This window comes from Thunnus thynnus, chromosome 22 (assembly GCF_963924715.1).
Source record: "Thunnus thynnus chromosome 22, fThuThy2.1, whole genome shotgun sequence".
NCBI lineage: Eukaryota > Metazoa > Chordata > Actinopteri > Scombriformes > Scombridae > Thunnus > Thunnus thynnus.
The window spans coordinates 13,629,284-13,652,391 of record NC_089538.1 but is presented as its reverse complement, the minus strand read 5'-3'; the positions used below and the strand labels follow the sequence as shown (position 1 = coordinate 13,652,391).

Genomic DNA, 23,108 nt, shown 5'->3' with positions numbered 1-23,108 from the left:
CTGAGCTGCCATACTTAAAAAGTTACACAAGATCCTGTTGGTCAAGGGTTGGCTTTCTTTGAGATATGGAGGAGAAAAACAAAGAAAAGAAATGCAAGTAAACAAATAAAGGGAAATGTCAATATGAAACATAGATTACGAAAGAGAAAAACAAAAGAGAGAACACTTTTTTCTCACAATAGTGTGCCAAAATATCAATACTAATGACTTCTAAACACAAACACAAACAGGTTAAGATAAAAGACACACTTCCAATGCAGGTAATGGTAGTTTATGATCCTTCACTTTTGAAAGCAGTACTCAGTTACAGCAGGCTCAGGCTCATGATAAACAAATGATGTCAAATGAGAACAGATAAAGACTGAATGAACCACTTTATCTTGTGTAGTTTGCATTGAAATGGGTTGGGTTACATAATAGATATAAAGAATGTTTTCTTAGCTGTTGTGTGTTTCATGAACTGTCAGTTATATTTTATAAAGAGGATTTTGTCATTAAAATGTTAATACTGTTTTAAACTCTTTCCCTTTTCTCTGTAAATGTGTGATTTTAAGGTTGGACTCACTTAATATTACAAAATGCAACATTTCTGTTTTTGGCACTATGTTGGGTTGCTCACAAGAAAGGTTCAAAACACAGTTACATCTAGGAAATTGCACTGTCATCTGTGGTTTATCTCTGCAGTTACCTGGTTAAACTTCAAAAATGCATACTTTTCTGTCCAAAAAAACGTCTTCATGTCTTTTTGACCTGCTTCTAGTCTTGTCTAATCACTTAAAGATACGAGGCTGCTTGAACCAGCAAAACTGAGCCAAGAGAGTCTTGCAGGAATGCAAAGTGTTGCAACAAACATGTCTGGGCTAAAATGAAGATGTTCAACAAATATTGAACAAATATTACAAAATGTGTCAGTCTTCGTAAAACGTAATCACTTTATCTATGATTTATACTCTCCAAATTATCAAATGGGAGCATTTAGTTATAATAAAAAATGAAACGCACTCACACAATGTTAATTATTTAATCATAAGAAAAATGTTTTCAAAACACAAATGCAAATGTGGTTATGGACATTTACATCTGGATGTAATATCAACAACAGAAATAATGGCAAAAATAAATATGACAATTTTATTGACAGCAATAACACAGACAACAGTACTAATAAATCTAGATAATACAAGGACACACAAAAATCTTAATTTGGCAGCAGTTTCAGTTGTTGTTTTTGTTAAACTGCTGAAGTCACGAAGGACGTCCCCCTGTATATCTGACCAGCAGATCACTACAGCGCGTCATCTTCTTCTTCATGTGTATTTTTGTTTATTTTTAACAGTCAGAGCACCGAGTTTGGTTTGAAATACACAGGACAACTACTAAAGTTTGTCAAAGCAACTACAGCACCATCATAATGTATTTTTTAGGAATTACTTCACTGTCCAACAAAGTTTTCATCATTTCATCAAAATATCGTGTTGTCTGTCCATCAGTGCTCCCGCAGACAGGACAGTGGTTGTGAATGAATTATGAATTAGCTACAAGTCTGTCAGGCAGATGCTGGAGGATGTCTCAACATAGACGCAACCTCTGAATCCTGAACCCGATTGGCCGCCTCGTAGATCAATCACATGGCTCCGGCCCCTTTCAGACTCCTCTGTCAGGAGTCGAGCTCTGCCCAGCACAGAGTCCCACAGCAGACCTCTGCTCAACAACTACATGCAACAGATAACAACGGGTAGTTTAGATTGTGTTTGTGTGAGTGTATGTGTGTGTGTCTATCAGTGTGTGAGGGAATATGAATGAGTCAAACCTGGATAGAGATGTGTGTGTTTGGGTATCTCCTGTAGAAGATGGTTCTGAGGTTGAACTCGGGGTTTCCTTCGGCCTTGAACACCCGTGTCCTGATGGTGTCGTTCTCACACCTCACTACGGCATAAACATCTGGAACTGTGGATCATAACGTACAACATAAGATACTGTAGAAAGAAATGAAGGTCCCAAAGAAAGATGCAACTACCAAGAAATGAGAGTTTTCTGATCGAAATATACAGTATGCAGTTTTGTTAGGAGGCTACATGCAAGCAAAAAGTGTCACCAAGTGTTTTTCTTGCTTTTTCTGCCCTCTTCTATCTGTATAGCTGTCCCAGTGCAAGAGATGTAATGATAGCCGTTGTGCTGAGCAACCTGTCTGTTTGGGAGGGCTGAGTCCTGACGCCCTGCGGAGATAGACTGTGGTCACCACAGTGGGCTGAGGTAGAAAACACTGGAACACAGAAGGAGATGGCAAGTCCTCCCTCAATTCCCTACACAAAAAATAAGGACACAGCAAAACTAAGAAGCAGAAGATTGGCATCAGGGTTGAAGAGGAACAGGGAAAGTTAATAAAATATGAGAGCAAGAAATGTACTGATGCTAAAAGTTTAAGAGACATCCACATTTTTTATCTTTGGAAAATGTTTTAACAACATCATGATTAAATCTGCATCTAATTTGAACATTTTTATATGCAATTCCATTTATCACCGTTTCAAAGCAGGGATGTTTGAAATGAGTAAATTAAGTTTGTGCAATTTATGTGAAATGAGAACTCGCTACAGATGTTCAAACTTCATCAGCAGATAATGTCAGATGCAGTACTGGACATACAGTTTGTAGAAAAGCAGTGGCTGAACAAAAAAATTAACCAATAAAAAAAAAAAAAAAACAAGGGTCTCACAGATTATGTTGAATTTATAGCATAAAAGCAACCTTTTGGCATTTGAAAACAAACATAAACAACTGCCACACACCTGAGACAGACAATGGAATGGGAAAAGAGGCGTACAAGGAAGCGTCCGGTGGTGCCCGGCAGGAAGGTGGTTGGCAGCACGACGTAGCGACCTGGAGCCAGAGTTCCCCTCAGAGTCACACTGCGGGAGTCCATGTAGACGGAGCTGGCCGCCTGCTCCACCACACACTGCACCCGGCTGCAGCGGTTCACCTCCACCTGGGAACAACAAGGTCTTGTTGTTAATAAGCTGCTGGTGCGTGTTCACATCTCGGTCCATGAACTGCTCACCTTTAGCACCTCAAAACCAATAGGCAGGTTTGCTCCTCCTCCATCTTTCCTTTGTATCCTCCTGTCCTCCTGCTGCAGACAGATCAGCACCTCCTCCTCTTTGCCTGTCACCTCAAACATGAACTAGCACAAAGAAAGAAAGAAAGGGAAAAAACTCAAAATTCTTGTACTCATCAACAGATTTATTTTTTTTTACCTCAGGTTTACCTGTGGATTGTGCAGGAAAGTGTCCCTGTGGTTGATGCAACCTCCACATCGACTCCTCTTATTCACCTGCACCTCCCAACCTCCTTTCTGCTCCTCTCTATCGCCTTCTCTATCTTCCTTTGTCACTTTTTTGTGACACCTTCCTCTTCCTCCTCTTTTCCCTCCTTCCTGCTGACTCTCCCTAAGCCGTGCCTCCTTCCAGTGACCTTGCTGCTTGGTCCCTCCTGGTTTGGCGTTGCTCTTCCCCAATGCGCGGTTGCTGCGGAGGATGGCGGATGACGGAGGTGTTCCAGGGTTGGAAGGTGCTGAAGCCCACTCCCCATAGCAGCGCACTTCTCTCCAGTGAGGTCTCGGCCACAGCAGAGGCCTCTCCACCAGCCGGCACACCACCACATCTGTGAAGTACTGACAGAAGTCCCCGAAATCCATCCTGAGAGAGGAGAGGGTCAAGAAATTAGACAGATTAAAAGTAGATTTTCCTTCCAAAGTGACTGAAAAACTCTGATTATGTTGTTTTTTGGGGGTTTTACTGTAGTCTTTATTGCCAAATCTTTATTCTGTCTATTCTTGTTCCATTTATCCTATGAGATTTTAAATTTCTATTTATTTCTATTATTTCATGTGGACCCCAGGAAGACTAGCAACAACTCTATGGAAGTTAGTGGGAATCCAAACAACAAATAAAAATTTAAGATCTACCAAAACTCCCCAACATCTCGAACAATGAGGCCCATCTTCTCCCTCTCTGAACGACTCATCTGTTGCCACTGCTGTGACCTGCAGGGGGCATGCAAGGACAATAATGTCAAAGGCAGCAGAGAAAAAGAAAGCAGAAATACAAGAGTTGTTTCAACTTCTGGAAAGCTTTATTAGCCCATTTTGGCCATTTTCAGAGTTTAATAATGTGAATGGCAGATGTTCCTTTGTGTAATGACTCTAGGAGCTGGTAAAAGTCATCCCCGAACTATTGTAAAATGTTATTAGTGATGGCAGCAAATGTCCAAAAAAAAAAGTTAGAAGGAAATTGTAAAATGTAAAAAATACTGACACTGTTAAACGTCAGCGGAGGCTTTATTCCCAGAGCTCCTGCAAAATGTATGATATACTCAGCAGTCGGACATGTGGCACATGAAGCTAGAGTTCAAACTGCCCTCACCCCTGACTCCAGGCACCCGTCCAGTCTGTTGTCCCCCATGGGTTCCTCATGCGCACCATGAAGAGTCGGTAAGCCCCACTCAGCATCTTGTCCCCCAGCCACACCTTCCTCACCGCTGTGATCCCATAGGCGTGTCCTCGCACCAGGCCACAATCTAAAACTGACTCCACTGTCTCCCCCTCTGCTGGCTGAGAAATATGAAATATATGTTTTAACTTGTTCACCAGTTTCTAAAATGCTGAAGATTCTCAGAGTTTCAGGATAAAGTGTCCTACCCGTATGGAGCAGGTGATGAGGGCTTTGCGTTCGTGGGCCTTGGCCAACGTCTGGAAGAACACCCTCCTCTGGTCGCTGTGCAGGCTGAGGGCCTCCTGATCCAGGATGAGGGGCTCTGAGACCCCCCCAGTGAAGTCAATCAGGGCCTCTGCGGTGTTTCCGCCCTCCAAGGCCTCGTAGCACCCATTTAGCCTAGAAGACAACCAGCAGTGGAATCGTTTGACTAACTGATTCATGGCTAATTTCTAAAGATGTGTTTGCTGCTTATTGGTAAAAAAAAAAAAGGTGGTTAGAATTTTCTACAGGCAGTTTATCAGATGTCAGAAAAGGGTAGCTAGATGTTTATTAGATGATGCTAAGTGGTTGCTAATATATTTAGCATGGTTGCTAACCAGTAGCCAGTTGGGCAAAGTGTTTACAAAGGTGCTACTGGGTGGCTGATAGTGTTCTTAAGAGGGTTGCTAGGGTGTTGCTAGGTGGTTGCTAAACTTTCAGTGCTGGTAGGACTTTAGTAGGTGGTAGCTTGGGTGTTTGGGAGGGTTACTATGGTGATTGTGAGTATTTGCCTATGCCACGTTAGTATCACATTGGAGTTAGTGTAATTTCCAACTTGTACATAGTGTTCATGTCAACATCAAGACGTAAGCACAACCGGGAAATTTGCTAATGCTTATATGCTTAGCTAATGCTATGCTTAATATGGAAGTGCCTGAAAAACAAACAAACATGGATGCCTAACATCAGCTAAAGTCTGTCATTCAATGTAACTGAACCATCAGGTATCAACCAGCATTTTCCATTACCACTCACTTGGCATAGGCCTTCTCCAACAGGGCACTCCAAAACTCTCTCGGTGTTGCCGAGCGGCAAAAGAGCAGCACTCCATCTCCACTGACTGGCAGACGGTCGTCCACAACGACATCCATCCAGCGGCCAAGGCGCCAGAACCTGAAGTGAAAGATTCCTGCATAGAGGTCGGGACGCTTTGGGTTCCACTCCTGATCCACATGGTCAGGGATGACCTGGGAGGAGAAGACGGTGAGATGAGGCTTTAAAGGAAGGAAGCAAAAAAAACAAAAAGGAGAGAAGGGCAACAGGAGGGAAAGAAAGAAAGACACATGTATATTAAGTACCTTTTTCCACAGAGATGGCTCAGACGCTAGGCAGGAAATAGCAGCCACCATCCAGCAGTTCCCCAGACTTCCTTGGTGCAAGTCACGAGTGCTGATGCCGTCAACAAACAGACGAGGGTCTTTACATATCTCCTGGAGGGGAGAGATTGAGTTTATCTTAAAAAGACACATTATAACTACATTAATTAATTTTTGTTTGTCCACTTAGGGGCACTACCACAATCTGTAAACACAACACTGTGTTTGCTTGCCAGCATATCGACCTTTTCAAGTCGATATGTTAGCAAATTTACACATCAAACAGACATGGAGCAACATTAGGATTTATTTGTAAGTCCAATATTCTCTTACTCTCCAATACTCCTATTTGCTCTCCTCCAACTCCTGAGAAAAATATCTGTCTCTTTAGCTGCTAAATTCCACACTATTTTACCAGCTAGTTGCTAACATTCTGTGTTTGCCATTTGGTACTAGACAGGTAGTGTAAAGTACGTCCTAAAAGCCCTTTCCCTGATAACAGCTGCCTGCTGCTGGAAACGACACAGATGAGAATGGAGAGAGTGAGTCAAAACAGTAAAGTTGTGGAAAGAAAACCAAAACAAAGAGCTGAAAGACATTAAAACTCTCCATAGAGCTGAGGGGAACTACAGAGTCCGGTGATGATTCTCTGTGAGTTTGTTACAACAAGCAATCCCTTTCACATCAATCAATCAATCAGACTTAATTTGTATAGTACTTTTCATACAAATACAACGTAACACAAAGTGCTCTATGCAATAAAACAATACAATCCCAACCCACATCCACGCACAAACAATAAATGACTATCAAAAATAAAGGACTCAGTAAAAACAGGAACTGAGGAACACTATCCTAACACCAGAGGTAGGATAAAAATGTAAAAATTCAGCATAATATAAAATTAAAGTGTGAAAAAAGATAATAAAATACTAAAAGAAAGAAAAAAGGGAAGAGGGGAAGATAAAATAATGATAATAATGATAATATTATAAAATACTAAAAGAGAGGAGATGTGTTGAAGTAAGCAAAACCAGAAATATAAAGTAGGTTATAAAAAGGAGAACAATCATAAAAAAAACAACACATAGTCATTTTATTTATTGCTCATACAAAAATATTGATTATAAGGCAGTTTCAGATACACTCCCAATAATGTGGAGTGAACTGTGTGTTTAAAGCATGCAGCAGTTAGTGGTGTCACAGTGTTTTATGAGCCGTGCAAGCTGATTCAGCCAGAGTGTCAGAACACTGCTGAGGAGACAGATCCTGTCTGTGTGGACCTTGTTGATCTCCGTTTGGACAGGGTCAGGTAACCGTAGACCTGCTGCCGGACCACACACACATGCAGAAAGATACACACTCGGTGGTCATAACCTCTTCAGATGCAACTCTAGACAAGATATGAACCTTCCCTGAGTTGATATCAAGTACAGATGGACAGATGAGGTCACTAGATTGTGAACCTGACAGTTATGATAGCAGATGGGAAGTTAGAGTGAGGCTATGCAGTTTCAGGAGAGAGAGGCGGCAGATGTCACCCTATCATCCAACTCCCTGTTGATACACGCTTAAAAACACCCGCGTGGAGCATTAGGAACACAATACCATTAATCCTTCCTCTTCAGCCCTTAATCAGCGAATTAATCGCCAGCAGGGTTTCACATTCAGGGTAGTGGAGGTTTGGCTCACATACCGAATTAACTCCAGGCACCACTGATCCTGACCAGGAGACATTGCTGACATTTGTATGTAGATAAGTCAGATTTACATGATGAATGCTAGTTTTCTGATTCAGTTTGGTTTCAGCTTCTGGGGGGGGGGAAGCTCCAAACGCAAATACAGGTTTTGACTTGACACACTGTCTAATTTTATACAAATTTGCTGGATATCTTTGACATAAATAGTCCTGAGAAACATCAAAAAATGACCAGAAGATGACAAATGATGACAAAAGATTACAACAAAGGTTTCTTTTGTTGCCAAAACGTTCATTCTGATTCCTTTCTTCATCTCTCTCATGCATTTTTACAAAAATAAAACTTTTATTCTTGGTTGAATGATGAAGCTTTGTTTATATGCGCCTAATCCATATCCTTGAATTATTAAATATAGTTTCTTTTCCCTCTGCGCTGGACAATAATTAGTTTGACCTTGACTTTAACCTCAGATGCCACTGCTTTTGTTAGAGTGAGACCACCATTAAAGGCCACTTGGCCTAGTGAATGCCACAATACACACACCAATCACAACACTGTGCTAAAAACACCTGGGCTATTTAAACTGGTTGTTGCTTTCTCTATTAAACACACATACACACACACACTTCAATGAAGCAGTCTATCGGCAGCACACATCACTTCTTCACTGAGGGATCAGGTTTCACTGCCTGACGCCCTTCCTATAATAGAAAGTGCTTTAATTAACCCAATCTGATGGAAGTGTAACATGCTGAGACAGCCACTCAATGGGGAGGAGAGGAGGTTTATTTTTAAAAATAACTCTTTGCAGTTGTTTAAGCCATTTGAAGAACTGTTCTGCAAATTACAGATTTAGACAGAGAATAATCAGAGTTTCCTCTGTCCACTCTCTGTCTCCTGGGGCTCCTCACTCCTCCTCACACTCACCCTCGGCCTCTTCCAGGTCAGTCCGGGCGGTGGCTCCCTCTTATAAAAGAGGGACTGGGCAGTGGTGGGGAACAGGGGGTCCTTAAAGAGCGCGCCTCGATGCAGGCAGGCCCGCCTCAGCTTGTGAAAGCTCTGGCCCTGGAAGTCACTCACTCGCTCCGGCATTCTGTTCAGGGAGTGGAGGCCAGATGGTAGTTATAAGAAAAATAAAAATACATCTCATGGTTCAAATATTACATTCAGTAGTGTAGGGTTACACTGATATGCCGTTTGGAGGACTATCGTTATATATCAAAATAGTTCATATAAAATGTTTGGGATTCCTTATGTTGTATTATTAACCCTTTTTTATGGTCCAATGTATCTGATATTTCCCCTGTAACTGAACAGGTGGAAAGGGACACTGCATATTACTTTAAACAGAGAGTTTTAATGCTCCATGTTATTCTAAATGCTGCTTCAGGCTTTCCATCATACAAAGAAAAGACTCTGATGGAAAAAAAAAACAGAAGAGACATAAGGACAGAAAAGCAGTAAAGATGCTGAGGCACAAAGAATCTACACTAGTCAAACCTTAAACTATAGCTTACATTCATATCAGATTAATATTAAAGCAACACAGGTCCAAAGTGGAATATTAAATCCTTAATCTCCTCTGATAGACATTCACATATCAATATCAGTGGTCTTAGTGTTTTTGTTTGAAGGCATAAACTGTAACTGGTGGGATTCATAGTTAATACTGGCCATCGTCAAAATTAAACCTTGAATATCCTTGTTTATAGAGTTTATCAGAAGAAATTGTTTAAATTTGCTAAAAATAATCTAGTATTGGTCATATTAAAACAACTTGAAACTTGAGGGAAAAGTTCAACAAAGGTCATTAAGGAGGATGTTAATGTCTGTACCAAATTTTATGGCCATTCAATAGTTGTTGAAATATGTCTAACAAAAAAAAATAAAGTCAACCTCATTGGTGGCGCTAAAAGTCAGAGGATCACTAATGTCACTAGGACTCATCCTCTGGGGATCATGAATGTCCATACAAAATTTTATGGCAATCCATCCAGTAGTTATTGAGATATTTCAGTCTGAAACAAAGTGTTGGACTAACTGACAGACCAGCATTGCCACCCATAGAGCCATCCCGCTAGCATGGTTAACAACATAGATTACACAGGCTAATATTAAACACAGGAGTAAAAATATATGATGTAACTTTAAAATGTTCACTCATAAAATTAATTGCGTTGGGTAAAATGTTTCCGAGATGTGACACCCTACACCCAACCTGAACTTTATGTCCTACTTACTACTGCGCTACTACTACTCCAACTGAGATTACTGAGATCATCTTTCACATTGGATTAGTATAAATTTGTTAGATAACACAACAAATATGAACATTAAATTTGAAGTGAATCATTTACGTGTACAACGGCTGTGGAAATCTAAAAGATGACATTACTCCTCCCGGAGAGCCAATGTGTGTGTGTGCTGGGTGTGTGTGTGTGTGTGTGTGTGTTAGGGAGAGGGAGGGGATAAGGTGAGGACAGCAGTAAGGTAATGATGCCGTTTTAGTCATCAGTGATATGAACTGCTGAGTACCCTGAGTCAGCAGTGCAGAGTGTGTAATGTATGTGAACATCAACTGGTGTGTGTGTGTGCGTCAGTGTGTGATTCTGTGTCAGTGAGAGTATGCCAGGTGCAGCATGTGTGTGTGTGTGTGTGTATGTGTGTGTTCATGTCAGGGTCAACTGAGGGTCTTGCTGTACAGCATGAAAAACACAGATACTTGCAGATACTGTGCAGGTCATCAGGTGTATCAGATTTATGCAGAGAGACACACAACATGAAGTAAACACTCATTCACAATCTATGATTAATTACATGCGGAACAAACTAATGACTTATCATGATTTATCAGTTCCTGTAGCTCAATATGGTTATTTGATCAAAGCTCCAGAGGGTCATGTGATCCTTTAAAACCAAATACACCATCAAGTTAAACATTTTGATGGTTAAAGAAAACATTATTTAACTTGTCATTTTTATTTTCTGACCTTAGAGTCACATTTCGAGCTAGAATTGTCCAGAAATTAGTCGGTTTAGTTTTTCAGGAAGCATTCAGCTTACATAATGTTGCTAAGACTCATCTATATTCAGGTTGGTCCACCTTCAGATCCGTATAGAGTGGAGGTGAAGACTCCCTATAGATCCAGGTGCAAGTAGATTGAAACTTTCCCTTTTAGTGTGTGAAAAGAGATCACTTTATATGCACTTTATCAATTAATTTGCATTCTTTTTTTAAAGCCGCTCTCAGTCTGATATGTATAAATATCTTTTTTGTCTTTTATTGTGTGTCTTTCCTGCTGCTCTGTTGTTGTTGTTGTTGTTGTTGTTGTGTTAAACTTTTTTTTTTGCCAATTTATTTATCTATGTAAAGCATTTTTGAGTGCCTTTAAAAGTCCTGTATGAATAAAATGTATTATTATTATTTATTTATTTTACTCATCATCTTTGCTTTTATTTGCCTTTTCGCTACTGTGCTACTTTTCTAATTGACATTTTTCATCCTGTTTGCTGTTGATGTGTGTGACGTGTTTTTGCCATGCTGGACGATAAAGACTGAACCAAACTGAACATGTAAATATACTGTATGAACAAAGAACATCCTCATAGGCAGCTTCAAAGTTTGCGCAAGAAGAAAATCATTTTTATAGGCTGAAAAACACTTGTCTGAAAAGCTTTTGCCTATTTAAGCTGATTTATTAATTAATGTATTTAACTGCAAGTACACAAGTATAAACTCATGATTCAGTAGGTGTTAAAAGCCCAAATTCTGAATATGTAACTTACAGGCACATTGAAAAAGATATATAGATAAAAATTAAGCATATGTTGTTTCTCAGCTGATTTTTTCCCCCAAGTGTTACTGATATAAACAAACCTTTAACACCCTCAGAAACATTATGAACTTAGACTGAAATGTTGTCTTGAATGCTGATGAAGCAGCAATAGTTTTGTTTATATTTTAGATTGAATTTATGGTGACATATCAGATATAAATACATTAAATTACCATGAGTCATAGGTTTATATTATATGGCCATATATTTTTGTTAGTTACACAAAGTAAAAGTAAATTCTTTTACCTTTATGTCACTGTAGAAGCTTCACGTGCTCTCTTCAGATGAGACTATTCATTGAGCCCAAGATCCAGTCCTCCTTAGCTCATTAAGAAGAAGAAATCTTTCTTCCATTTGGAAATCTTTGATTTTTTAGAGACAATCACAGCAGCATTTGTCTTCTTTTTCCTCTTGTTTCTTGTTCTTCTCTGTCCTTTAGTCAGCTGTTAAAAGCTGTCTGACTGCATCCAGAGCAACACTTTCTTCTTCTTTCCTCTGTATTCGTCACAAGTTACTGTCTGATTCATCTCCACCAGGTTCTCATCTAATGTTTAGTTTCGCTGGACCTGGATGAAGAAAAATAAAATGATATTAGAATAATGTAAGCGGCTCTGTGATGCCTGCAGGATGAAGGTACAGCTCAAAGTGAGTCCTGCAAGTCTCACGGCTGTGTATCATCTGAGTGTGTGTATACGTAACAGCCTCTAGAGTAGATGCACGAGTGTGTGTGTCCATGTGCACACAACCGTGACATGCAGTGCAGGGTGACACTGCTGGAGCCGAGTGCCTGTGTAACTCTAGCTCCCTCCTTGCAGACAATAGACAGACGGTCACCGCGCTAAGTGACATAACACACAACAATTATAGCAGTGGAAAGTCTCCCACCAGTAAAACACCACAGTTACTGCAGATACTCTTGAGTTTCAGACACTCAAGACGAACACTTTATCCTCTGACACCTGTGTGTAAACTGCTCTGCTGCTGGTGAACCTAAACATATGTTTTTTTCTGTGTGTGTGTGTGTGTGTGTGTGTGTGTGTGTGTGTGTGTGTGTGTGTGTGTGTGTGTGTGTGTGTGTGTGCATATCACTTACTGCTGTTTCTGCTTTTCTGGTTGGTGACTCTGCACTTTTCTGCCTTCTTCTTCCTCCCCTCATACCTTAGCTTTTCCCATTTTTTCCTCAAACAAGTGCTCATTTTGACATTTCCCCACAGTGTCGTCTCTCTTTTCTTTTTTCTGTCTTATCTTGTTGGTCTCTTCTCCTCTTCTCTCCTCGCTATCTTCTCCCGCGCACAGACTCCTGGAGTATCTGTTGCTGTCGAGCGTGTTGCCACTGACACCTGAGAAACCAAAGAGGCAAGCACCTTCTATTTTAACTGCTTCCCTGCCAAATACCGAGCCAATTATCTCCCATTTCTGTGTGATTAGCCTGCAGCAACAACTCTGCTGATAAACTAGAGAGCATGTTTAAGGTGGCCAATATGATGTAATTATTTTTTTTTAATTTAACTTAAAAACAATTAAATTCAGTTCTGTTAGTTCAGATTCAGCTCTGACAAACACATCCAAGGACAAACAGGAAAAAGTTACTATTTAACAACACCATAAAGCTGTTATTACAGCAAACTATGAATGAAAGCAGTGTTAATAACCAATCTTATTAATATTTTAGATTCTTCTCTTGACTTAGAAAAAAAAAAACTGCGAGGATCGTGTCCCCAATATCACTAAATAATATAACAGTATCGAGTTGATGCAGCTTTTTTCACCATTAATAACTAAAAGAGGTATTTTGTGGTGAAAACTGAAACTGAAAAATGAAATTTATCTTACCAAAAAAACGACATAATCCTGCCCCTTTTCTGACACTCTCACCACCACAATAACCTTCACACAGTCCCTAATGAGCATTGAACTCTTAATATAAAGTTTGATATATAGCTCTCCAAGATATTATCATTATATTATAATGTTCCACCTTTGCACATTAGTCTACTGCCTTTAAAATACCTTCTGCCACTGTTATTTATATGGAATTTGAACATGTGATATTACTTTATTTAATATTTACTTTACTAGAACACAATAGAAGTCATAGGTTACACAAGTAATCCCAAAAGTTAACGAGAAAAACAATCCTTCAGTGCAACCAAAATAAGCAGAATTATGAACAATTAACCTGAAAAAATAGCTAGTTCAAAGCATCTAAGAAAAAATGTGTGAAGGATGAAGATAAAAGATGTTTAAAAAGCCATCCTTTTAAATAATTTCTGGACAAAATACCTGGCAAGTGAGGACTGGTATGACTTTGAGAAATTAATGTGCATGCAAAATAATAAGAAATATAATTAAGTTTCTTATGAAGTACTAATGAGTTGTTGTTTTTTTTGTTTTGTTTTGTTTTGATTTTTTTTAACAATCTGTATTTATGGTTGTGCCTGAAAAAAATAAACTTTTTAATAAAGTAACATTGCTTTAGGGATTTTTTTGCAGGACAAAAAGGTTGAACATGTTGTAAACAATACGAGTCTGCTGACAAAATATTATTCACACAACTGAATATTTTTAAAATCTCCTGTTTTTGAAGCATTTAAAAACATTTTGGCCGCCATTTAAAAAAAAAAAAATGTTAAAAGTAAAAATTTCACTAAAACTACTTGCCTCCACATGATTGTGTTTTATGTAATCCTTTTTCTCACACTTTATCATTATCTCTTTTTTTCTGATCAATTTTTTATCAATTATTTATTTGATAGATCACAAATGTCTTTGCATTAATCAATACAAAACTGACAAGTAGACAAAACAAAAAAAAACTAGAAATAAGAGCATTTGTTTCCAACTCCATATAGCCTCATTTCATTACAATTTACCTTTATTTATTTTACTTCTTAATTTATTTATTTGATTTCAGCACTGTTTGTGGCTTTCATGTTCTCAGTTGTGTTGTCATGAACTTATACCATGTTGTACAGATGACTATTTGAATTTCTGTATTCAATAAAGTGAAAAAAAAAACTAATGTTGGTGTTTTCTTCTATCGACAATCTTCCCTGAAATCCAAACATCAGGCATCGATTAGTCTCCGCTGTTAAGAGACACTACGCATGCGCACTTGCAAGTGGGCAGCATACGTCGATGTGGCGACTGTAAACTTAAAAGTTTAGTGCGTTTGTAGATTTTAACACAAACTGTTGCAATGAAACTTTATATACTAGCTTTGTTTTGTGTCTGCAGTTTAGTTAAAGCAGAAGAAGACGAGAGACTGCCGAATAAATGCGAAGGTAGGACGAGAAAGAGTCAGAGACAGCTAACTGTTGCTGTTATTTAACGTTATGACCATATGTAACATTATTATTGTTGTTATTTCCTCTTTATTGAGTGTATGAATGAACATGAGGTACATACTTGGGAACAAAATGCCAGGGAGGTTTACAAACAACACATAAGTAAAAATGAAATAAATAAGACAACGGAATAGAGTTTAAAAAAGACATTAAAACAATACACTCATTAACAGTTTTTACATTACTGCTCACATTCTTTATGAAAAACTGAAGAGAGGTTTTTTGTTGGAAAACTTGCACTTATGAATATGAAACTTAGCTAAGATATTTATAAGATTTATAATGCATGCTTGTTTCCAAATCTTTCTGTTGTAACTTAAAAACCCAAACAGAAGCCCTTATGTTTATAGAATAAAGCAAAGTCAGCCATAAATTTGTCATTAATTAACTTAAAAACCTCTTGTCAAAGTCTTTTATTATAATAACAATGTCAAGATAACTGTTGCACAGTTTCAGTGTTATCTGGCATTACATCAGCAGAATAGTACAAGCGTTCACATTTATGTGTCCGCTGACATGTCAGCCTGTAATCTTTGACAAACCTTATAGGTACAAAGTAGCCTTTATTTTTAAAAAAATAGTTTTTACAGGTTGTCTGTATGTTTCCTGTCTGTCAGTTTGTAAGTTTTTGACAGTGGAGCTGCAGGAAGCTCTGGAGAAAAGCAGCCGCTCGAAAGAAGTCCTGGAGGTCGGACAGGTGCTGGACACAGGCAAGAGAAAAAGAAAGATAAAATACAACACCTCGTAAGTTACCTTCCTCTGCCTGAGGAATATTACTTTAATATGTATTTACAGGAGAACACAAGTGTCTGAACCTGGCAGTTTACAGGTGTTAAAGTAGTGAATTAGTGAAAAGCTTTAATCGCTTTTTGCACCACAAGTCTGATTTCATTCAATTAACTTAAAAACTAAATCCTGTCTGTCACATGGCTCATGTGCAATAAGCCAGTAGTTACACCAGCATGCAGCATACAGAACAAAATCAAGAGAAGGTGACTAAAGTTAACTATGAAACCATAATGTTTTAATTAAAATGATTCTGAAGGGAGATTACTGATAAGTTTGTGTTTAACATTGTTTTGTGGCAAATATGAGTGAGTTAAATCCACTATCACAGTATATATAATTTACAGAGTTGTAACGATTAGTTGATTAATCAATTAGTCATCAACTATTAAATTAATCACCAAATATTTTGATAATTGATTAATCATTTTGAGTCATTTTTTTAAGAAAAAGCCTTTCAAATGTGAATATTTTCTGGTTTATTTAGTCTTTTATGGCAGTAAACTGAATATGTTTGGGTTGTTGACTGTTGGTTGAGAGGAAAACAAGACACCTGAGGACGTCACCTTGGGCTGTGGAAGACTTTGTGATTGACATTTTCACCATTTTCAGACATTTTATGGACCAAACAACTCATTGAGAAAATAATCGACAAATGGATTGAGTAGTTAGTTGCAGCCCTATTAACTTTATATCAGGATATCAATATAAATTGTGATCCAGTCCATTGTCTGGAATATGAATTGAGAAACCATAAATATCAATAATCTTTTAGGCCCCAACTAGAGTCTTCTGTCAGTATGAAGCCAGAAATCTCGAACTAAATCTGAAATGAAGTGAGATTACTGAAGACACTAACATAAATGTGTTTAACTTTGTTTTATAGGAAACTAATCTGAAGATCTCTTGTCTTCTGTGGTTTTAGGGAAACTAGGCTGACGGAGGCGGTAGACAACATATGTGAGCGCATCCTGCAGTACAGCGTTCATGCAGAGAGGCCGGGCAGCCTTCGTTACGCCAAGGTGAAGTTTACCTGCCTGCACTTTGAAACGTTTCACCTGCAGAAACTGAGCAAGGATGGACAAAGCTCATATTTACCACCCAGAAAGGAATTTGAAATTTCGAATACACACTATAAAATTAATGCATGTAAACAGAGTCAACATTGTGCAAATCTACTATCAAGAACTAATTCATAATTTATTTAAAGTATTTGAGAGGCTTCATACAGTTTTTGTAACCAGTAACCAACATTAATCACCGTACATTTACAAAACACATGACTTTTCTCACAACACTTTTTACTATTTTTTCTCATTTACGAGCATGAATTTATGAGTGAAACTGACATATATCTGGTTTGTGTGATGCAGGGGACCAGTCAGACAATGGCGACTCTGAAGAACCTGGTCCACAAAGGGGTTAAAGTCGATCTGGGCATGCCCTTTGAGCTGTGGGACGAACCCTCTGTAGAAGTGTCAGACATGAAAAAACAGGTTTGTGTGTGTTTGTGTATATGTCTTTACCTGCTGTCAACTGTGGAACACACTGAATCTTTCAGAAGCCTCAATAAATGTAAATAAATTCTGTTTTTAAATAAATATTTCCCCTTTCTAACTTGTTCAGTAATTCTTCTATAGTCTAAAGTTGTACTGGAAGTCAGAAAAACAAACCTTATTAACACTACAAAACATTAAATTTAGTGTATAGTGATGTGCCTGCTTCTGAAACACCTAATATGTGTGTTGGTGCGTGATGTTCAGTGTGAGACCATGCTGGAGGAGTTTGAGGAGGTCGTGGAGGACTGGTACTTCCATCATCAGGACCAGAGGCTGGAGAACTTCCTCTGTGAGAGTCACGTCCTCAAAACGTCAGAGCAAGGTACGAGATGCAGAGAAAGTTGTGCTAGCTAGTTACGCTTATAGTCCAGCGCTTCTTAAAATGCTTTCAAGTCAGCTTGACGACACAGCGTCTCATTTAACGCTGAAACAGTCAATTAGTCCAGTTTTCAGGTTCCAGCTTCACTAGTTTTCTGTTTTATATCAAAGTAAACGTATTATCTTTGGGTTTTTTGGGGGTTCTTTGGGTTCATGTTGAGAATTTTCCTCTATTTTCTAAAAGAAGTTTATTGGATAATGAAAATAATTGTGTGTTGCAGCCCTTGTCAGTTCAGATTACAATGTCAGATGATAAATACAAACCTCACACAACATATAAGAGAGGAATTGAATTCAGTATCACCAGTATTATCATTATCATAGACTTGACGCACTTTTATGAAAGAGCACTTTCTTAATCACAAGTTACAAAGTACTTCATGGAGATAAAACAAATCAAAGACCAAATAAAAATAGCAAGAGAGCAGAACAACTGGGTTCAAGCTAACAACAGAGTTAACAGAACAAAAGCTCATAAATCTAAAAAGCTATTAAACAGAAGTGTATTATCAAGAGGTCAACGTAATCAGATATGTACTGTGGGAACCACCAACAATGTTAAAATACTTTACTTTTACATGAGAACTCACTGAAATCTGAGCTATAATAGCTCAAACTTTTTCTTCTCATGTCATAATTTTTCTCTCCCTCTTTCAGAATGTCTGAAGGAGGTGTGGAAAGGAGACATGGGGACCAAAGGAGGGGTCAAGGAGTCAGCAAGCGACAGCACAGGAGATGAAGGAGCAAATAATAGCGCTAAGGAGGAGGAGGAGGAGGGAAAGACGCATGATGCTGGCGAGCTATGAGGGGAAACATTTTCAACGAAAGAAATACAGCCAACAACAGAAAACCTCAACTGTAGCTTTTGGTGGGAAAAATGCAAAACAATGGACAGAAGCTGATATTACAAATTACTCTGGTACATTATGGAGAGGTTACATTGAGATTATAGCGTTTGATGGATGATGTGCAGAAAAGTTTTTCTGTCAACACTATTTCTTGTGCCAAATCTTAAGAGTTTACATTCTTACAAGAGAATTATAATAGTGTGAAATGATGCTTTACAGAATTGAACACTAAATTTCTGCCATTATTTTTATGAATGTTGTCACCCTTTGGTAAACTGTTGCACCTTTTTAAACACTCGGTCATTTGAATTATGAAGTTTTTAAGTCTTTACTAGTAATATGTGAGACCTTTTCAGTGTTACATCATGTGTGAACGCTGTTACATCTCTCCTTACGCCAATATTATAAAGGCACATATCGATATTTTTTACCCCTGAATGCAATATGTACAGTTTTTCATCGTGAATAAAATGCTTTTTTTTTAACAACACTGTCTTTTTTCTGCATGTTTTTTACAGAAAAATGTCCTCAAACAATACAAAAGTGCAGTTTTCAAAGTCTGTAAAGAAGTGTGATTGTTACAGTGACTGCTGGTCTTTAATCAAGCATGATTAGTCGCAGGTGTGCTGCTCTTGGTTCATGTTGACAGCTTTTTTTTTTTGACAGCCACATTAAGAAACTTTGAAGTTATTGGATGAAAACACAACAATGCCTCTTATTTCTGTGCATTTTACATTTTCTATATATATTCTGTTCAAATTGGTGGCAGTTAGATGCTACACTTATCAAACCAAACCTCTGTTTCTGTCTTTTTCTGACTTGGCTGCTCTTGAAGCAAACTCAAACAAACCAAACACTCACCCGTGGAGCGACACTAGGGATCCCGCTGGAATAATAACTGCTGCCGGAGAGCACAAGGTGAAGACCTTTGTGGTGAAATGTCATGAGGACAGTATCGAGGTTGTGATGAAAGCTTATCTGTTTGACCCTGCTCTGCCTGTGGAGCCCACACACTTGAGGCTTGGACCTGTCAGTGCTGCACACAGTCACTGCACAGCCAGGAAGTCTGAACATGGAGAGTACATCATCAGAGCGGCACTGAGTGACTGTGGAGGCAGAGTGATGGTTGGTGAGCTTCTTTATTATCAAAATATAATGTCAGTGTTGATGGCCAGTAAACCGCACTCTACTGTTTACAACCATAAATTCTCTCTATGCAAGAAAACCCATCTGGATCACACAGTAGTTGTTTTATGCTGCCATCTAGTGGCTTTACTTTTATAATGATCGCTGTGTCTTTACACCTGTTTTAGTTCACAGAGAGTGCCGTACTATACAAGAACCTGCTGCTGTACTCTCCCCCTCCAAAATCACAAGGAGATGTATTTTATGTGGAGGGAGCTGCTGTTCCTGTGCAGTGTAAATATAAAAGGTGATTTCACACAGATAAAATGGTCTTTAGAGCTTTATATGTGCCGCTGACCCTGTGAAAAGTTAGTAGAGGAAAATCTGATGGTGCAGATTGCAGGTAGTGTACCTTTAGATCACACATCTGAGTTTTGCTTTGAAATACTGAGCAAAAAAGTGATTTTTACAGTGAAGCTGAAACATTAAACTGCATTATTTTCATTGTCAATGCTCTAAAAAGTGTCAGAGAGTAAAAAAAAAGATAATTTACCATGATATTAAACAGAGAAAAGCAGCAAATCCTCACATTTGAGGAATATAAAACAGTAAAGGCTCAGCATTTTTACATTTTGCTGAGTAATTGTCTGTCAATTGAGTCATTTTTTTGTGTTTTTATTGATTTTGTACGCAGAGTAAACAGGGAACATATAAAGTACCGTGCACTGTTTTAGGCACTAAAAGTAAAATGGGGATTCTTTCAAAAATAATGCCATAAATTGTTTTTATTTATCAATTAAGTTCATCTTAAGTGCAGTAAATAGAAGAAAATAAATCAATATTTGGTGTGACCAGCACCAGTTCTCCTCTGTGCACAGTTTTTCATGGTACTTGGCAGGTCGTTGTTCCAAACAATTTGGAGAAGTTGCCACAGTTCTTCTGTGGATTTCGACGTCTCAGTTGCGTCTGTCATCATGTAATCGTAGACTGGCTCCATGATGTTGAGATCAGGGCTCTGTGGGGGCCAAACCATCTGTTGGAGGACTCCTTGTCGCTGAAGATAGTTCTTTATGACTCTGGCTGTATGTTTGGGGTCATTGTCATGCTGCAGAGTAGATTTGGGACCGATGAGATGCCTCCCTGATGGTATTGCGTAATGGATAAAACTCCAAACATCTTAAGTGCCAAAAACTTTTGCACTGTACTGTATACACACAGAAATAAAATCCAATAATAATAATAATAATCCATTATGGTGACCTCCCCCAACACCCACCCACATGTCAAATCCCAACTTGGACTAATCGACTGCTTGCTTCAGCACTTGTTCCATTAAAACCTTGTAATCAAAACTTTCCTGAGTGTTGAGCAAGATGATGGAAAACACACTAAACCATTTTAGCTTACAGAAAACTTACACTGTAAAACGTATTTCATTATTTCAGGCACATTATTTCTAGTTCTGCTCATAATTTCCACTGTGATGGAAGTGGTTGCCAGGTTACCGTCTCTTCTCACCCAGCAGGAGGTACACAGTGAGCAGCAGAGCCCTGAAACCGACCTGGAGTCCCCTGATCTCCACTCACTCGACTCATCTCCACCTGGACTTCCACCTCAGGCTCATGACAAGTGGGCTGTTTTCAATATGATACGCTAAACAATTATTGATTGATGGTTTTGTCTATTAAACTTAAGAAAATAGTAAAAATTGCCCATTATAATTTCACAGAGCTCATGGTGATGTCTTCAAATGTCTTGTTTTGTATGATCAACAGTCCAAAATCCAAAGATATTCAGTTTACTTTCATGTATGAGAAGATAAGCATCAAATTCTCACATCTGAGCAAATATTTTGCATTTTTGCTCAAAAAATGACTATATATTGATTATCAAAATGGGACCACAGAAACATTTTCTTTGGTGTAGTTGATGAAATGCCATATACATGTATGATTGATTAAATCAAAATATGGTTGTATGATATATTTCATGAACAGCTTTTCAACAGGTTTTGCTTTCTTCACTTGTAACATTTATAACAGACAAAAACAGTTATTTTCCATAAAAGCCACATACAAAACTGTCATGCTCAAAAATGCTAATTTCACAGGATAAAGTGGTGATTTTCTCTGTTGCACTCCTTGTCAAATAAAATCACATTTTCCTAAATGAATGTGTCTTCTCTCTCTTCAGATGACTGGAGCAGTGAGAGAAAGTCATCTGTTTACTTCCTGGGGGAGATGATCAACATTGAAGCCTCTGTAGATCATCGTCATCTTCCTCTTCGTCTGTATGCAGACAGCTGCGTGACCACTCTGACCTCCGATGTGAAATCATACCCCAGATACCCCTTCATAGACCACCATGGGTGAGTCCTGTGTTAAATTAAATGTCTACAGTAGTCAATTAATTAAACAAAAGAAAAGAAAAACTACTTCCTTTGATCATATTTTGGTGGCCTAGAGGCCCAGATATTGCCGGCATAAGTCTGTTCAGTTCCTGCATCCTGTTATTATAAAATGCACCCAAATCACTGATATATTAAAGGGAAAGAAGTAAAATCTGATAAGAATACATCTGTGTCTTACAGATGTTTTACAGACTCCCAGCTGAACGGCTCCGGCTCTCGTTTCCTGCCTAGAGTCCAGGACACCCTCCTCCAGATACAACTCGAACCTTTCCTCTTCCATCAGGATCACAGACATACTGTCAGCACTCACTCTACAGTATTCTTTTCATATCTATAAGGAGAAAAAATGGCTGAGTTTGCAATGTACTATCTCCTGTAGATCTATATCACATGTCACTTGGAAGCAGAGCCCACTTCAAACAATAAGAACCCGGAAAAAAAGGCTTGCTCTTTTATGAGCGGAAGGTCAGTTTCATCAGTCTCATAACTTTTCTCTCTGCTCTCTATTAAAACACAAAAGCTGTGGGTCAGACGTCTTTTTTATGCATCAGGTGGAAGTCCGTGGATGGAGAAGACGACGTGTGTGAGAGCTGTAACAAGATTCAAGAGACAAATCGCAGCAACAGTGATGAGCCCGGCCACAAGAGGGCACCGAGGAGTAAAACAAAGTACAGATTAAATGGTATTGCCTTTAATATGTGTACAATAATGATTTATTAAGCGCTAAATACTTTAATACTTTTATTCATAAAAAATGACCAACTGAACTCTGATTTTCTGTGCTTGCAGAGCTGCAGAGGGAAACCACTGTTGGTCCAATCATATTTCTCCCCAGAAAGGCTGAACACAGTGGAAATGACAAGTATCTGTATTGAAGTTATTGGGTTTAATAAAACTGATGTTTGTTTGTTTGCAGACTTCAGATTCGCCTACTTGTAAGGTGCATGCAGAAGGGAAAGCAGCCATAACAATGTGTTGTATTTTATAAACTTATATTTTTTTAATGTAAAATCTTAATCTGAATAGTAAGCAGTAACTATATCTGTGAGATAAATGTAGAGGAGTAAAAAGTACAATATTATCCTCTGAAACATAATGAAGTAAAAGTAGAAAGTAGTACATCAGTTGTACAGTACTTGAGTAAATGGCGTCTTTTCCACCACTGCACACTAAACAAACATCTGCTGACGAAGACCATGACATTCAAGTGTTTTTTGTGTTTTGTTCCATTATTTATCCATAAAAATCCACAACCCAACAACTAAAAATCA

The 23,108-nt window shown here is 38.5% G+C and overlaps 3 protein-coding genes across 6 annotated transcripts; 2 read left to right on the top strand and 1 right to left on the bottom strand.

Moving 5' to 3' along the window:
* Positions 1 to 1,007: 1,007 nt before the first annotated feature.
* LOC137174601 (calpain-5-like) lies at positions 1,008 to 19,246 on the bottom strand. Of its 3 annotated transcripts, none has more exons than XM_067579991.1 (15): positions 19,164 to 19,246; positions 12,478 to 12,724; positions 11,631 to 11,950; positions 8,476 to 8,641; positions 5,831 to 5,962; positions 5,508 to 5,719; positions 4,697 to 4,889; positions 4,422 to 4,609; positions 3,965 to 4,042; positions 3,266 to 3,695; positions 3,059 to 3,181; positions 2,790 to 2,986; positions 2,185 to 2,303; positions 1,811 to 1,947; positions 1,008 to 1,712 (listed from the first exon to the last, which is right to left on the bottom strand). In XM_067579991.1, exons 4-15 carry the CDS (start codon positions 8,638 to 8,640, stop codon positions 1,536 to 1,538), a joined length of 2,151 nt encoding a protein of 716 aa, XP_067436092.1. In that variant the 5' UTR covers position 8,641; positions 11,631 to 11,950; positions 12,478 to 12,724; positions 19,164 to 19,246; the 3' UTR covers positions 1,008 to 1,535. The 3 variants fall into 3 exon arrangements, 2 of the variants coding, with proteins under 2 accessions (XP_067436092.1, XP_067436093.1); XR_010925412.1 differs by having other exon boundaries at positions 1,574 to 1,712; positions 2,825 to 2,986; XM_067579992.1 differs by lacking the exons at positions 12,478 to 12,724; positions 19,164 to 19,246 and having other exon boundaries at positions 11,631 to 12,128.
* On the top strand, positions 14,475 to 18,784 carry cnpy4 (canopy FGF signaling regulator 4). The gene is made up of 6 exons (XM_067579996.1): positions 14,475 to 14,668; positions 15,349 to 15,475; positions 16,443 to 16,539; positions 16,891 to 17,013; positions 17,281 to 17,398; positions 18,112 to 18,784. Exons 1-6 carry the CDS (start codon positions 14,584 to 14,586, stop codon positions 18,258 to 18,260), a joined length of 699 nt encoding a protein of 232 aa, XP_067436097.1. The 5' UTR covers positions 14,475 to 14,583; the 3' UTR covers positions 18,261 to 18,784.
* LOC137174602 (zona pellucida sperm-binding protein 3-like) lies at positions 18,916 to 22,748 on the top strand. 2 transcript variants are annotated; one of them, XM_067579994.1, is made up of 8 exons: positions 18,916 to 19,427; positions 19,616 to 19,734; positions 20,953 to 21,056; positions 21,621 to 21,795; positions 22,018 to 22,135; positions 22,217 to 22,302; positions 22,389 to 22,519; positions 22,627 to 22,748. In XM_067579994.1, exons 1-8 carry the CDS (start codon positions 19,011 to 19,013, stop codon positions 22,710 to 22,712), a joined length of 1,236 nt encoding a protein of 411 aa, XP_067436095.1. In that variant the 5' UTR covers positions 18,916 to 19,010; the 3' UTR covers positions 22,713 to 22,748. The 2 variants fall into 2 exon arrangements, with proteins under 2 accessions (XP_067436095.1, XP_067436094.1); XM_067579993.1 differs by having other exon boundaries at positions 18,918 to 19,427; positions 20,950 to 21,056.
* Positions 22,749 to 23,108: the final 360 nt, after the last annotated feature.